This window comes from Penicillium daleae (genome assembly GCF_028827525.1).
Source record: "Penicillium daleae strain IBT 16125 chromosome Unknown utg000008l_segment0_segment0, whole genome shotgun sequence".
In the NCBI taxonomy this organism is placed as follows: domain Eukaryota; kingdom Fungi; phylum Ascomycota; class Eurotiomycetes; order Eurotiales; family Aspergillaceae; genus Penicillium; species Penicillium daleae.
Genome location: NW_026623156.1, coordinates 6,996,363 through 7,011,742, shown reverse-complemented (window position 1 = coordinate 7,011,742; position 15,380 = coordinate 6,996,363). Strand labels below are relative to the sequence as shown.

Here is a 15,380-nt window from a genome sequence, read left to right as displayed (position 1 = left end):
TGGAAGTAATCTTGGGCCTTGACTCGTGGTGGTCCGCAAACCCCGTTACATCCGCCCCGGGTTTCGCAAAGACCCTCTTTCGATTCTCCCGTCATCCTGCACGCTTTGAAATCCTGCCGAGAGCCAATCCCCGCCTCCTCTGTGACCTTCCCATGGCGTCGCCAGGCAGTGATTCTCCCCGATCTGACATTGCCTCGACGCTACCTGCGCTTGCCTCGAAATCCCTGTCGCACATTGCCCCGACTCCAGCGACGGCCAGCGCCAACGCGAGTGCCCCACCTCCCCCATCTGCCTCGACCGTCGGCGCGGCGCTCCTCCGCGATTATGCCCTTCATATAGAACCCTCCCAGACACACGAGGTTCCTTCGCACGACCCCGCTCAGCAAGCACCTGGCTACGGTATGTTACCCGCACAGAAGAACGGGCTTCCTCAGGAGGAGGCTGCTGGCTGGTCACTACCCTCCTCGACCATTCGTCGGTTCCGCCAAAAGTCCATCTCCGGACCCCGGTCACTATCTACCGACTGTATCCCTCGGCAAACCATCATGAAGGCATTGGCTTCACGCCCATGCCTGACCGCCAATCCCTCGAACCCCCCATTCTCAAATCCCTGGACCGGTCTCATTGCCAATGGCACGAGCGAAGCGGCCTCGTCGCCGCCAGACGACAAGGAACGCCGGAGCAGCAATGCCTCCTCTCAAAAGCTATCTACAGCGTTATCCAACCTGCAACTAAGCGGATATTTGGAGCGGTCGCCCTCGACAGCACGGTTGATGCTCCAGTCCCCATGTTATTTCCACCAGCGGTTCGACGATGCCGTGAATATCAAAAAGGTGTTAGAGGAGATTGCAGATGATGAGTGGCTATCACATTCCCGGCTGGTCCAGACAGCGACGGGCGTCCGTGAGGTTTCAAAACAGTTGCAAAGGCGGCCGATCAAACGTGCCGTACGAACTATCATGATCGTCACCAAAGCACGAGACAACAGCCTGGTCCATCTGACACGCGAACTGACAGAGTGGCTGCTTTCAACCCCGCGATATGGAAGTGACCTGGGTGTCAATGTCTATGTCGATGCAAAGCTGCAGAATTCCAAGCGTTTCGACGCCGCGGGTCTCCTCCAAAAGGAACCGCGGTTCGCGCAGATGCTTCATTTCTGGACCCCAGATCTATGCTGGACGTCGCCAGAGAAATTTGATTTAGTGTTGACGCTGGGCGGTGACGGTACTGTCCTCTTCACTTCCTGGCTCTTCCAGCGCGTGGTACCGCCGGTTCTCTGCTTCTCGCTTGGCAGTCTGGGCTTCTTGACGAACTTCGACTTTAACGAATATAAATCACATCTCAATGGCGTTATGGGCGATATTGGTATGCGTGTCAATCTGCGGATGCGCTTCACATGTACCGTGTTCCGGAAAGACCGGAGCAAAAATGCGGAGGCTGGTGCGGTAGAGGAGGGAGAGCAGTTCGAGGTCCTGAACGAGGTGGTCATTGATAGGGGCCCATCTCCCTACGTGTCGAATCTGGAATTATACGCCGACAACGAATTGCTAACCGTCGTCCAAGCGGACGGTTGCATCTTCTCTACTCCAACCGGCTCGACCGCATACTCCTTGTCCGCTGGCGGCTCCCTTATGCACCCATCGATTCCCGGCATCCTTCTTACTCCCATCTGTCCCCACACTCTCTCATTCCGCCCCATGGTTCTCTCAGACTCTCACCTCCTCCGCATTGCTGTCCCTCACGCCTCGCGGTCAACCGCCTACTGCTCCTTCGACGGTAAAGGCCGCGTGGAGCTTCGACAAGGCGACTACGTCACTGTCGAGGCCAGCCAGTATCCATTCCCCACTGTTGTCTCTGATAGCGGCGAGTGGTTCACCAGCGTTCAACGTGCCCTCCGCTGGAATACTCGCGGTGCCGTCCAAAAAAGCTGGGACGGTGGTGACGGTGTTGGCGATGCCGAAGATGACTGGGACATCGATACCGATGCTGGACTCACCGGTACAGACAGTGGGCTTGGCCCCAGTGAAGACGGAGACTCCCTGTCACCAAATCCCATGCGCCGCCAGATGAGCCTGTTGAACATGTAAAGTCGTCCCCACCGACACGTCCACCACTCCATATAATCCTGTCATGATCGGACATACCTCTCCTTCTGTCGACCACTCTTCCCGTCGGCGGTTCTACGACATCAATTCCTGGGCTGCGTTTCTGCCATGACCAATTTCATAGATTCACGATTTCATTTTTCGGTTTATTGTCCCGCTGTTGTTTTAGAGAAAGCTTAGCGGTCTTTACATTGTACCTTTTGGCCGTGTCTTTGTTGATTTATTGATCCGCTTTCTGTGGGTTATCCTTGCTATGACTAGAATATGCTGTCTTTACCTGCTGTACTAGAGAATTGAAAGAGTAGAGGGCGCTTTGCTGCTCGGGTGCAAATGGATTTGCCATTATGGGAAGAATGAATCATGAATTTTTCTTATCTTCTATACCTGTTCAAATAGAGAAGCCGTACCGGTACGCCTGACTATGCGAAAATCATGGTTGCCATGTGCCATGTATCAGCAACATTGGGATTGAAGCTAAGCACCAAGCGATTGATCTAATGCCTCAGCTCTTTATAAACAAAAGGCCCAGCATCTTGGCAGTAGAGGATGTCCCACCAAATTCAGACTAATGCGCATGCTAGCGCCCATACGTTCGAACTTCAATTGGAACGAACCTAGTATGCTGCAACCCCTTATCGTGCGGACATCCAAGCCACCACCAATGTACTAACTGATACACACAAAATTCTGCAAGGGGAGTTTTAGAAACCCGTCAACAAGACTCTCAATCTTGAACAACGGATATTGATATGAATGTTTCGTCTTGATACCGTCTCCGTTTATCTCCTGACTCGAGAGGACGATGTATTCAAATATCCGTAAACAGGCATGCAATACAGAAGGGCCTAAGCGGTACCAGATCAGATACAGCAACCGATGCATCGCTGACTTGCATCGAAGCTGGTTTGACTTTCCAATACTGACCAATGGAGTTCACGTACTCACCCTTGCACCCATACACGCCCCACACCGACACCGAATAGCACAGGTACAACGTGATATCTCTCAGAAATAGCCAGTCCAAAACTCATACTAGCCATTCTAGGGTCTATGTGTTGGCAGCCTTGCCCTTATTAGATCCCACTCGATAAATCTTTTTCCGGACGCGTCCACCTTTGCTGGGGGCAACTTCAGCCGATGCACATTTCTAGATTATTTCCCCTATCTGCTTAAGATCAAGTCCGCGCAGTTTCTCGACTGAATTTCTTCAGGCACAGACTCAATGTCGACCACCAAGGGGCGTGTTGACAATTACCCGACCCTTAGTCTTCCCATTGACTCGATGAAAGAGGAATATGACGTTGTCGTCGTCGGATCTGGCTATGGAGCAGGAGTCGCAGCGAGCCGAATGGCTCGCGCGGGAAAGAGCGTTGTAGTGCTAGAACTTGGCTGGGAAAGGAAACGTATGGATACCCTTAGCCCTGTCTTGTTGATTTCCACCTACGTGATCCACTTTTCTTCACGTTGCTGGAGTCGCATTGTCATATGTAAGCTGACAATTTGATATAGCCGGTTCGTTTCCGAGAACATTCTCGCAATGTGTGAGGGAGATGGGCGTTTCTGGAAGGTCTTCCAGGACTTCGGTTCTCTCGAAGTGGCTATCGTTTGAGGACCCAACCCAACTGTTTCAGCTTTTCTTGGGCGATGGACAGCATGCTTTCTCTGCGCATGGTAAGTGAGATCCGCCAATGTTGAAAATCACATCGCAAGCTAATTAGTGTGCCATATTGAAGGGCTTGGAGGTTGCTCGTTAATAAATGCTGGTGTCTTTCTCAGGGCCGATGAGGCAACATTGAAAATGAGCCCATGGCCATCAGAAATCAGAGATACCCCATCAGAACTAAATGAGTGTGAGTGCTGCCTTGAATCATAAATTCGAAATAAAACAACCTGTAACAAGTCATGGCAGATTACGCGCGTGCCGAAGCAACGCTACAACCACTTCCATATCCCAAGAACTACCCTAAACTGAAAAAGCTAGAGCACCTCCGACGAGAGTCGAAATTACTGGGAAAGAGCAAAAGCTTTTATCAAACACCTCTGACCATATTCTTCCATGATGGTCAGAACAGTACGGGTGTTCCAATGCAAGCAAACCGTGGCTCTGGTCATGAATCTACAGGTCTTAATGATGGATCCAAGAATTCTGTGGCTGTAACATATCTTGCAGATGCCTGGAATTGGGGCGCTGAGATCTTTTGTGGATGTGAGGTCCAGTACGTGGAACGGTCTGCAGATGGAGCCGGATACACAGTCTATTTCTCGTGGCATGGTCCCGGGAGGTCGACTTTCAAAGATGAGTTCAAGGAGCAACTGTTCTGGGTCAAAGCGGTAAGTTCCATTGGTGGGCTTCCTTCCATCTACTAGGTCTATGGCATTTATCGGTTCAGCTAATTAAAAGTACATCCGTATAGAAGGAATTTTGCTTCCTAGGAGCGGGTTCTTTAGGTGCGACTTCCATCTTGCTAAAATCAAGGGGAAACGGTCTACCAATGTCTCCACTCGTTGGGAGGAATCTTTCCGGAAATGGCGATCTGTTGCTATTTGGTACGTATACCCAAAGGTCCAGATCGTGCAATCTTCTAAATACATCTCAGGTTACAATGGACGCAACGAAATCAATGGCATTGCTCGAGATTCCCTTTCTCGTCGAACCGATCTATCCGGACCAACTGTGACTGGTGTGATTGATAATCGAGTCAATGGGGCCTCGAAGAACCCTCTATCGGGGTTTGTTATCCAAGACGGTTGTATTCCGGAGCCATTCAATCCTGTCATCAACATGATGCTCCTAATGCAGACGATAAAGAGTCACGCCCTGTCCCTACTCGTGAGCCCTCGACGCGGAGCGTTCGAAGTATTGGCTTCTATGAAATCATTCTTGCTAGGACCCTACGCTATCGGTGGAGCGCTGCAACGAACTTCAACATATCTTATTATGTCTCATGACAGTAACGAGATAACTCTCACGCTGAAGGATGGTCAGATCCACCTGCGTGCACCGAAAGAAGGTCGATCGGGACATTTTCTGTTAATCACTGGGCTTTTGAAAGAGCTATTCATTTTCACGGGAGCTAAAATGGGATTCTCCTACTTCTATGGTAAGACTGACAGCCAATATCTACGTGAAACTACTAACCAGCCTTCCAGGTCGACATCAGGAGGAAGTCACGGTTCATCTTCTAGGTGGGGCCAATATGAGTTGCGATGGTACGGGATACGGAGGTGTTACAAATCATCTAGGAGAGGTGTTTACCGGCTCTGGTGACAAAGTGTACGAGGGGCTCGTTTGCTGCGATGCTTCAGTCATTCCAACTGCATTAGGTATGCCAAAGGTTGGAAAATCTCAACACCTTCATGAGCTAATATTACAGGAATTAACCCACTCGCAACGATCTCGGCACTTTCCGAGCGATCGCTCAGCCTGATCACCAAGCGAGCTGGTCTCACAATTGATCTTGAAAGCAAGAACGGCATTCTTGAAGCCGAGAGCAAACCTAAAGTATCACGAAATCGCCGCGATCCTCAAATTGGGATCCGACAAGGATTTAAATCAGCAGGTTGGCAATTCACCGAGAATCTATTCGGTTATTTCAGTGACAAAGGAGAACGAGACTCCGCAGTGTCTGAGGGTTTAGGCAGAGGAAGCTCTTGCGCAATGCGAGTTTTGGCTACCATTGAGCTTTGGCGTCAAAAAGAAGGTAATATACTTCGAATATATCCTATATAGTAACAAGTTCTAACTTCAATAGGACTACTCCGGTCACAATATCAAGGTACATGCTCTGGGACGGTTTCATGTCGGGCTTTGTCCAAAGCCACGCTCCGAATTATCAATGGAACTGTCGACTTTTTCAACCCTCTTACTGAGAGCGCTGAAGCGTCTGCCATTACATACCACCTAGATCTGGCCTCGGTAGAGGGTGTCCATTACCATCTCGAGGGGCGCAAAGTCATCGACTCGAACATTGCATTTTCCTTCAGCAAAGCGTGGCAAGCAACAACAACCATCGATGTCAATGTCACCAAACACGATGGCACCAAGGTTGGATCAGGCGTCCTTCATATCTCATTGGCAAACTTCCAGAAGCAAATGAGAACCTTCCGAACCACGAAATCCTTTAGCAGGGGTCTTTTCTTTGCTTTGATTGGATTCTTCATATCTTTCTTATATCATATCAGTCTCTACTTTTTCCGCCCATTCGTTCCAATTCGTTTCCCCGAAATTCCAACCGCACAGATCATCCACTCAAAGCCGCCAGCGTCATCTTCAGTTAAAATCAAAGCACGCGATGGCGTACATACATTCTTGGAAAGATATGAGCCAGTTCCATCACAAGACCAAACGGACTCGACGAACAGCTTGAGCCCAGCCCCAATTCTATTCTTGCCGGGGATTACTGGAACTTGGGCAAAGCATAATGTGTTTGCACTTCCATTCTTACGCCGCAACTTGGTCGATTATTTCACTAAACGCGGGCATCGCTGCTACGCACTGACTCCCCGTTGGAGCTGTGATCCCAGCGTGGCTGAGAAGTCAACGGTTTTCGACTGCCGTCTCGACGTTGCGGCAGCGGTGCAATACATTCGAGACAACGAGGCCCAGAAGCCCTACGTAATAGCACATTGTCAGGGCTCAGTTGCTCTCTGTATGGCTCTACTCGACGGCACGATTAGACGTGATCAAATTCTCGGGGTGACTGCGAACTCAGTGTTCATGCACCAAGTGTTTGGTTACTGGAACTGGGTCAAAGGCAGAACAACTCTTATCATCCAGCTCTATGAAACTCTCGCTGGAAGTTGTTTCCCAATTGCGAGCAGTCCAAGTGATGGCATCCTTCAGAGAATTCTTGACCAGATTCTCCGCTTCTATCCCGTCGGACACTCGCGCGATGTTTGCACTTCAACGGCCTGTCATCGAACTTCTTTCGCATTCGGGTTACTATGGAACCACGAAAATCTCGATGTCACCATCCATGATAACGTCCATGAATTCTTCGCAAGTACATACACGAAGTTAATGAAACACTTGGTGCGCATGGGAACAAAAGGGATCTGTTTGGATAACGATCTACGCCCGCTTCTCACGACGCAGAGCTTGCAACGACTACGAGGACTGCCGATTTTGTTCATCTCGGGTACTGATAATCAAGTCTTTGATCCGGAATCTACACTCAAGGACTACGAGCTGTTGCGACGACAATTTGGAGAGAAGTTTTATCGCAGGTTTTTGGCGGAGGGATATGGACATCTCGATCCCATTGTTGGGAAATCAGCTGCTGAGGATACGTATTGGAGGATGCTGGCCCATATGAAATGGTGCACTGAGAATGATGGCGCTTCAACGGCTAAATGAGATTCATGAAATCATATTCCAACATCAGATAGAGAATACAATTATTCATTTCATCTTCATATTTCGGTCGGGTCTTGCTCCAAATGGGTTTCTGGGCAATACTCCTGGTAGCATATTCTGACCATAAATAGCTACGCCGTCGTGCTTTTTGCTCAATCCGTTAAGGAGAAGTTCTAATAATCCAATCTACTCCGACGTACAACACCCCAAAATGGTAATAATGATGTCAGCCGCGTGGCTTTCCCTGGTGTCGGTTGTGAAGCGAACTTGAGACGCTCCATGGTAACTCCAGAACTATAGACCCCACACACCCCGGCTTCTAGAAGCCGGCATGGGCCGGCATAGGAAGGTGGATGGACATGTTCAATTCTCGGGAGTTTCAGTTATTTATTCTTTGCTAAAGCTCACGAGAAAACAATAAGGACCGGACCTAATTGATGTTCCATCTCCGAGCATTCCTAATGTAACACCGTCGTATGGTTGATTAGGTTTGCAGATCTCTATCCACTGAAACACCGCGGTGTTTGGGCTTGATTGAGCGTCAAGGCGCTGCATAAGCGAGAGAGACATATAAATACCAGAAGTCGAGCAATAACAATCGTGTCCTCACTCAAGAATACATCAAAATTTTCCAAAATGAAGACCCCGTCGTCCATTCTCCGTGCCGCCCTTCTCTCCTCTATCTTCCAAGCCTCCGAGGCTCTGGTCGGTCTCTCATGGAGCGTCTCCGACGTGCCCAGCACCGGACTAAAGGACATCACCTTCCCAATTTCTATGCCCGATGCCACCCATGCATCTGGGTACTATTACGCCCAACAATTCAACTTCAACGGCCAATCTGACGTCGGATACACCGGCCTCCAACCACGCCCGGATTCCGGCTCTCAGTCCGTCGTTCACGGCGTCTTCTCCAGCTTCATTAGTGGAACTACCACGAATGATAGCAACTGCAGCGACGGTGCCGATGGAGGTTCCGGCGTGAGTTGCTCCGTCGATGTCGACGCTACCTACGCGGATGGCTATCTGTTACGGATTCAAAACACCGAGGGCACGACTTGGACCGGTACTTTGGTCGACGCCGTTACGGGGACGGAGACTCATATCGGTTCTTATACGCTTCCCTCGGGGTCGGGGGGCATTGAGGGATCGCAGGTTGGCTTTGTTGAGTATTATCCCTGGAACTCGGGTACTCACTCGTGCGGCGCTTTGCCCAAGACTTCGGTGACTTTTGGCGCGCCGACTACGTCGAGTGGTAACTCGGGAAGTTTGGGGAAGCCTTATGAGTATGGTGACTGTGTTGGTCAGGTCGATTTTTCGACCCAGCAGAGCGGTAGTAGTTATGAGGTTAGCGTTGGGTTCTAAGATTTGGGGAAGCATAGTTCTTCAAAGCCGAGCTTGTGGAGACTGCGAGTTTCATGCATCAAATTTTGATAAGCGGAGCTTCTATTTGGAATCCAATACGTCCATTATGGTTCACAGTCATACCCTCACGCTGCTGGGTGAAGTCACGGGAATAATTTCCATTAGCAAATGTCACTCTACATGAACTGTTGCAGACTGTGGTTTCAATGATTTAGCTTAACGAACTGACACTAGTCAAGTGTCTGATACGCGATGTCACTCGGCAGGGGTCTCAGGGTCCCTGTGCGCCTCCCCCACACTGCAGATCTTGGGTTTCAAGGGTCTAGCCGAACCAGATGGTAATTAATCGTTCGTTACAACCAGGGAGGCGTTGCGGAATCGACCTCTTGACGAGGGAGCGTGCTATGATGTAGTGGCATTTCAATTGCCGAATGTTCATCGAACTATATATAGCGCAAATAAAAGATGCAAAACTTAACCCTAGAGATAACTCACTAGGTACCCTGTAACCATACCAGGTTTCAAGAGTTATTCAACCCAAAAAGAATCCAGACTTTTATCAGCAAAAGTTTCAACCCCAAGGCCCGAGTGAAACAAAGAACCCCCTTTACAATTCCAGTCGTATCGCATAACCCAGTTTCCCAGTAACTGATATAAACATTCGAACTTTTGTTTGTGGTTGATTATCAATCACCAATCGCAGGTCTCGCCCAGAAGCTCGGCGAGCTTCTCAAGGTACTTCTGGTCTTCCTCATCGAAGCCAGAGGGGAGTGTGCAGTCGATATCGATGATGGCTACAGTCTGTGAATCGCAATGTCAGCCTCAGTCTCTCCTTACCAATCACCGCACAAAACACACGATAGGTACTTACCTCTCCACGAATGACAATGGGCACGACAATCTCACTCCGACTGTCGGCATCACAGGCAATATGACCAGGGAATTCTAGCACATCAGGTACAATGACGGTCTTTTGGCTAGCGGCAGCCGTACCGCAGACACCCTTTCCAAAGCGGATCTGCTGGCAAGCGGGCTTGCCGTGGAAAGGACCGAGAAGCAAAATCTGGTCTTCGGGAGAGGCGTACGTCGTCGAGATGGTTACACCACCGAAGCTCGGTTCGCCAGTCAGCGGGGGTGAGGAGACGGGCGAGGCGAGAGCCGGGAATTTGTCATCGCGAATGTAGAAACCGGCCCAGTTAACGGCGGAAGATGGGGAAGGGAGGGCGGCGTAGGCGTGCCAGAGGAGGGAGGAGATGTTGGACAGGTTGCTAGTGGGAGAGTCAATTCCATGTCGCTTGTTTGGTTGTAGGGGATGAGAGGCGCAATTCAAGCACGACGATCTGGTCGCGTGATATGGAGGATATTGTGCTCACCTGACCTATGCTCGTGGAACTTGGTTAGATCTCTGGTCTTTCAAGGCAGTGCAGACACGAATGGGGGTTATGGAGGTGCAAGGAGATGCCAACGCGACCCTGACAAGCAGCACTTACCCAGTTGCGTTGTCCGTCAACGAGACCTTTAGCTTGGTCCAAGAGCTGTGAGTAGACCTCGGCCTTGGTCTGGCCATAGAAATAGGAGGAATCGGCGTGAGGCTAGCAATTGCGATCGAGTTAGCATCATCTTGAGAGATCTGCAGCTCCGGCGATCAACGATCTCGCGACCGAAACCGCAGGGGGGCCAGGAGTCGTTCCAGACCGTATTTTGGCGATCAAAGAGATGAAGAACATACCATTGTGAGGATTGGTCGGATTAAAAGAGAGGAGACTGTTCAGTTGCGCGATCTCGCGGGCGTGTCGTGCGAAGGAGTCGCGGGGAGTCGTTTTAAGAGACGAGAGGACACGGCAGAATCGGAGGTCGGCCAGCGGGACGCAACAAAAAAAGATGAGCATAACCCCTCCCCTCCAAATTACACCTTCAACCCTTCTTTGTTCCTCCGTTAACCTTTTCTCTTTTGTCCGTTTCAAGCAATTGATGGCGTGAGGAACTCCCTATACCCCGGACACCCAGCCCCTTCGGACAGACAATCGTCCGTAGGCTCTTTGTCTACCAATCGAATAACAAACTCACATTTTACGGCCGTTGAACAGTTGGTTATTCGATACTTCCGAAGTCTGGTCAATCCCCCGCTCGGTAACCTTAAAGCGCCTCCTTCGGTACTGAGAGGCCATCTCCTCCTCCCCTTTTACCAGACTTGACCAGTTAGCAAACTCTCCAGCTCACTGCTCTCCGGGTCTTTCTCGTCCCAAAACTCTGTGGAGTCCCAACGGGTCTCGAAACGGCAGACTTCGACCGCCCATCTCCTGCATCGTCGAATACCATGCTTGCCCGCTGAAGCCTTACGGATACCACAACCGTGGGCCTGTGTTACCCGACGTGGGGAGCGGACCCTTGCACTCCTGGCTGGATCTGGACATCGATCGGCCCCGCGCCGAAAGCAAGGCGGTTGGAGATCCATTTTCAAGATCGCTTCCTTCAGTGTGATCTGTTTGGGGTCCACGGAGCTCGGTTATTGGGATAAAGGACCGAATCCGCGAGCTGAACACTCGATGGACTTGATGCTTTCGGACCAGGCCGCGGATGATCTGACGGACCTCGATCTGGAGAATTGATCGCACCTGATTCCTTATATGGAAGCTTTTGGTAGTGTCTCTTAATTGGTCACGGCCAGCATCTAGAACCTCGGTGCCTTTGATCCAACCCTCGGCATAGTTAGGATTGTAGAACTGCTCCTGGACATGGACCTCGTCTGGGGTGATGCGGACGACAGGACCTTCCGAACATGTCAGTACAGCATCGGACATCCGTCTCATGCAGGGTACGATATTTACCATAGATCCGATGCATTCTGTCGATTTCGTCATCAAAGGAGCCAGCCCCCCAGGCTGTGTAAATGAGCTCGTAGAGTCCCGTCAATGCGGCCAGTCGCGGCCCAGGGAATCTGCTGAGTGGATGGACGTGAAGACGATAGACTGTGAGGACCAGGCCATAGGCTATGGCACTTCCTAACAAAAACCAAGCAATCATGTCTATCGTTTGGATTTTCGCTAATGGAGGATAGAGGTTCGACTGGTACAGCAAGTCAAATGTAAGCTGAAATTTCAAGGCTGTGAACGTTTAGCTGCCATATAAGGAAAAGCAACAACTCCCAGGCTTGGGCCCCAGTGATAAATCTCACGCTATGACTTTTGACTCGGTGTGGTGATACTGCATTCAAAGTTTTCCAGCGTCAAGGGCCCAAACTGCACAAGCTATTGGATGAAGAAGTCGGAGGACTTGTGGAATTAGACTCTCTACGTTCGCTTCTCAGGGTTATCTACACTAGAACACGGACCAACGACTGACAAAGTGGTCGCACATTGCCATGCACGAGGCCAGAAGCCATTATTATCCATGATCAAAGATGCGGTGAAATGCCCATTGGCTGGTCCAATCCTCACACCGCTTGTCCATCGAGAGGTCAAAGATGACAAGCTTCTAGCCCTCTTTCTACCTTCCCCGATTGGCTACGGTAATCCGTGGGATCGCGGACGGAGCCATTTCGGGGATGGTTTGAGGGGTTGGTGTTGACACCTGAGGGTTGAGGCATCAACATAATCCGAGCGGAAATTGAGTCATGATGAACAAGAACACATGGAGGTCCAAATTAGGAGGATAGATGTTATTTGACTGATAATATATGTGCTATCTAATCTATTTTACTTTTATAGAGGTGAAAGGGGCACGTTAAATAGAAGAAACTGGGACTACAGCCAAAATTTCAAAAACACTTCGCACACCTACTGGGGATCGAACCCAGGATCTTTTCTTGTCCAGAAAGATCCTAACTAGTCTTGAATAAGTCTAGAATAGGAAGCTAGGGGTTAAGAAAGTGGAAGTGTATACTGGTTATAATTGTTTGCGGCGCATCGTTGTCGGAAGTATTCTGGAGACCACCGAAATAGCTCCGTCATACCAGCAAACAGAATACTGATCGTGATGCCCCCGGGGGGGAGAGAAAGAGGAGGAAGAATTGGCAGGAGCGGTGTGGGCCCTATTGGCCTCCCGCTTATGTAAATCTCCCAGGCAAACCTGCCACTGGGAAAAACATGTAGAAACCAAAAACTAACCCTCGTCTGTTTCTCACGTTAGCAAAAGGTTGGTGGCCTGCGGGGGGCTCCACTCCCCCTCACCCCCCTCACCGAACTATTTCCTGTTTTTCAAGAGAAATTTGGGGCAACACAAAGGGAATTAACATTTGGGGCCAGAAAAATCCATGGCCTCTCTTCGAAAGCGCTTCTGGATGGGATTCGGCCGGATGAGAAAGAATCATCTGGGCTCCACTGGGCGCCGAAATTCCACATTTCTCAACGCATGCCACTGGTGTTTAAGGGTTGCTTTTTGGTTTGATCTACGCCAACAGCCCTCTACACATACCCAACGTCTTCTATAGCACGAAAATGGCGACTATACTGCATGTGAAGTTTTCCCTGGTTTCCCTCCTCCCCCTTCTCGCTCTCTTTCTTGGTGGTCACACTCACAACACTCCTTGTGATCGTCTCTTGCTGCTGAGTAGGCCCGTTTGATTTCTCTCGCGGAATCACAAAGTCATGTGAGATAAGATCGGCAAAGACATAGCCGTAGAACCCGTGCAGGCCGGCTGCGTGAAAGGGTCTGTTGGCAAGACGGCATGCCGTGTTGATGGTTGTATTTGTTGCGAAGTCGAGCTCGGTTGCGATTGTGATGTCGAATTAGGTAAAGAAGTCTGGTGACTTGCTGTGTACGTCGGAGGACGGGTTGGATCTATAGCTTCTTTATTCGAGGATCCTTGTAAATCTACATTCTGCGGCTAACGATCTTCTCACCGTCTATCGACGTGGTGGTAGTCGATGGAGAGTCTCGGGCCGAAGAGTTGGATGGAAGGAAAGCGCAAATCAGAAAATGAGGAGATGGGGAGGGTGAGACTTTTGAAGAGTTGAGGTTGCGAAATGGGCGAAATTGTTTCGGGAAAGCTGGAAGTCATAGGGGAGTAGAAGTAGTAATTATCTATCGTACGGTACTGCCATATTCGAAAACAGATTCCCCCGCATACACTCACAGATTGTTTTTCCAGTCCTATCCTGAAGAACCCTAGTCTATGTTGAGCTTAGTTGCAGATCTCCTCTTCTGTATGCGAGAATTAGGTTAGATCCTTGCTCTTACATAACGTGAGTTACTGTAAATTACAGGAAAAGCTCGAGAGGGCGCAACCTCGATGCCCCTCTCCAGATGTCTACGGTCCGCAGTTGCGTAAACATCCGTCCACTCGCTGAAGTGTCGCTCAAGGCCATCTAGGCGACATAGCATCGAGGCTGCCCGGTTCAATGCTATTTCTCATCCATGATATGATATAGAGCCAGTCGCTAACTACATCCCAAATGAAATGGCTGACCAGGCTGAATGCAGCGAACGTACGATCAAAAACATTCGCAAGAACTTACGGCGATTTGGAAACGCTCACACCCCCTAAGCTGTGATCCTTGAACTTGTTCCTTCCCTCGGAATGATGTGTCTGTATTCCTAGGTCTTACTGTATAGTTATATAATATAGTTTAGTTTGGACCTCTCATCTCAAAAGTCTAGATAGTGGTAGAGATTATATGATCAGCGATGATGTTTACTTATCTGAAATAGCTACACAAAAGAAGCATATCAGCGGTTTCGAGGTCACCACACGAGGGTAGCCTAACAACGCGAACGGTGATTAGGTCGTAGCGGGACTTGTAGAGGATCTATGTCTGTTTTCACGGTGGTAGACTCTCCCCCATATACATAGATGTAGAAAGTTATAGTAGCCCACATATCCCCTCAATATTTAGATTCTAAGCCACTGGCCACTCTACAGTACTGGGTAGGATTCATATTTTAGCCTAACTAGGTAAACCATCCTGACATGGAGTCTGGGTCTGGGTATATAATCTCTTCACACACACAGACGGTACTAGACTTACTGGGTTTAAGAACCCAAAAAAACTGTACTGTCTGCAAGATCTATAATAATCTTAATATAGCGATGGTCTTCTCAATTTCAAACCAATAATCTCATCGCCATCCTCAACGAAGTCCGTATACCTCTCAAACCCAAGTTTCTCCATCAACCGTAAGCTCACACCGTTCTCTTTATGCGCATCGGCAAATAACGACTCCTCAATGTTAGATGCCTTATCTTTGCTATGCCGGGGCAATTCCCACCATTGCTGTAAGAAAGCCGTTAGAGCTTCCGTTGCATACCCTACACCCCACTTATCAGGATGCAACATGTAACCAAGCTCTGCTTGAGGATGCAGAGTATACACTCCCGCCATTCCAATAATGTAACCTGTAGTTTTTTCAATGATCGAAAGGTGAAATGGTGGATTAGATTGGTCTGGTTGAAGAAACTTTTTCATCCATGATTTCGTTTCTTGTATGTCGGTGTCAATTTTGCGTTTGTGGCTATATTCAAATATTGAATAGCGCGGTCAGTTAATTGCTCTTGGAACATCTCCAGTTTATTATAGTTATATTAGTGGAGAAGCCTACGTCCACTTCATAACATCCGG

At 49.4% G+C, this 15,380-nt stretch overlaps 5 protein-coding genes across 5 annotated transcripts; 3 read left to right on the top strand and 2 right to left on the bottom strand.

The window, feature by feature from the left end:
• Positions 1–152: 152 nt before the first annotated feature.
• Positions 153–2,087, top strand: N7458_011013 (putative NAD+ kinase Utr1; the record flags this gene model as incomplete). The annotated part of the gene is made up of 1 exon (XM_056914395.1): positions 153–2,087. The coding sequence occupies one exon, from the start codon at positions 153–155 to the stop codon at positions 2,085–2,087; it is 1,935 nt and encodes a 644-aa protein (XP_056763244.1).
• Positions 2,088–3,327: 1,240 nt separating this feature from the next.
• Positions 3,328–7,461, top strand: N7458_011012 (CAZyme family AA3; the record flags this gene model as incomplete). Its single annotated transcript, XM_056914394.1, has 9 exons — positions 3,328–3,508; positions 3,615–3,776; positions 3,824–3,955; positions 4,015–4,436; positions 4,520–4,652; positions 4,703–5,206; positions 5,256–5,429; positions 5,480–5,806; positions 5,858–7,461. The coding sequence occupies 9 exons, from the start codon at positions 3,328–3,330 to the stop codon at positions 7,459–7,461; spliced, it is 3,639 nt and encodes a 1,212-aa protein (XP_056763243.1).
• A 636-nt stretch (positions 7,462–8,097) lies between these two features.
• On the top strand, positions 8,098–8,823 carry N7458_011011 (uncharacterized protein; the record flags this gene model as incomplete). Its single annotated transcript, XM_056914393.1, has 1 exon — positions 8,098–8,823. One exon carries the CDS (start codon positions 8,098–8,100, stop codon positions 8,821–8,823), a length of 726 nt encoding a protein of 241 aa, XP_056763242.1.
• Positions 8,824–9,513: 690 nt separating this feature from the next.
• Positions 9,514–10,555, bottom strand: N7458_011010 (GAF domain-containing protein; the record flags this gene model as incomplete). Its single annotated transcript, XM_056914392.1, has 4 exons — positions 9,514–9,624; positions 9,695–10,117; positions 10,314–10,415; positions 10,553–10,555. The coding sequence occupies 4 exons, from the start codon at positions 10,553–10,555 to the stop codon at positions 9,514–9,516; spliced, it is 639 nt and encodes a 212-aa protein (XP_056763241.1).
• A 604-nt stretch (positions 10,556–11,159) lies between these two features.
• Positions 11,160–11,624, bottom strand: N7458_011009 (uncharacterized protein; the record flags this gene model as incomplete). Its single annotated transcript, XM_056914391.1, has 1 exon — positions 11,160–11,624. One exon carries the CDS (start codon positions 11,622–11,624, stop codon positions 11,160–11,162), a length of 465 nt encoding a protein of 154 aa, XP_056763240.1.
• Between the last annotated feature and the right edge of the window lie 3,756 nt (positions 11,625–15,380).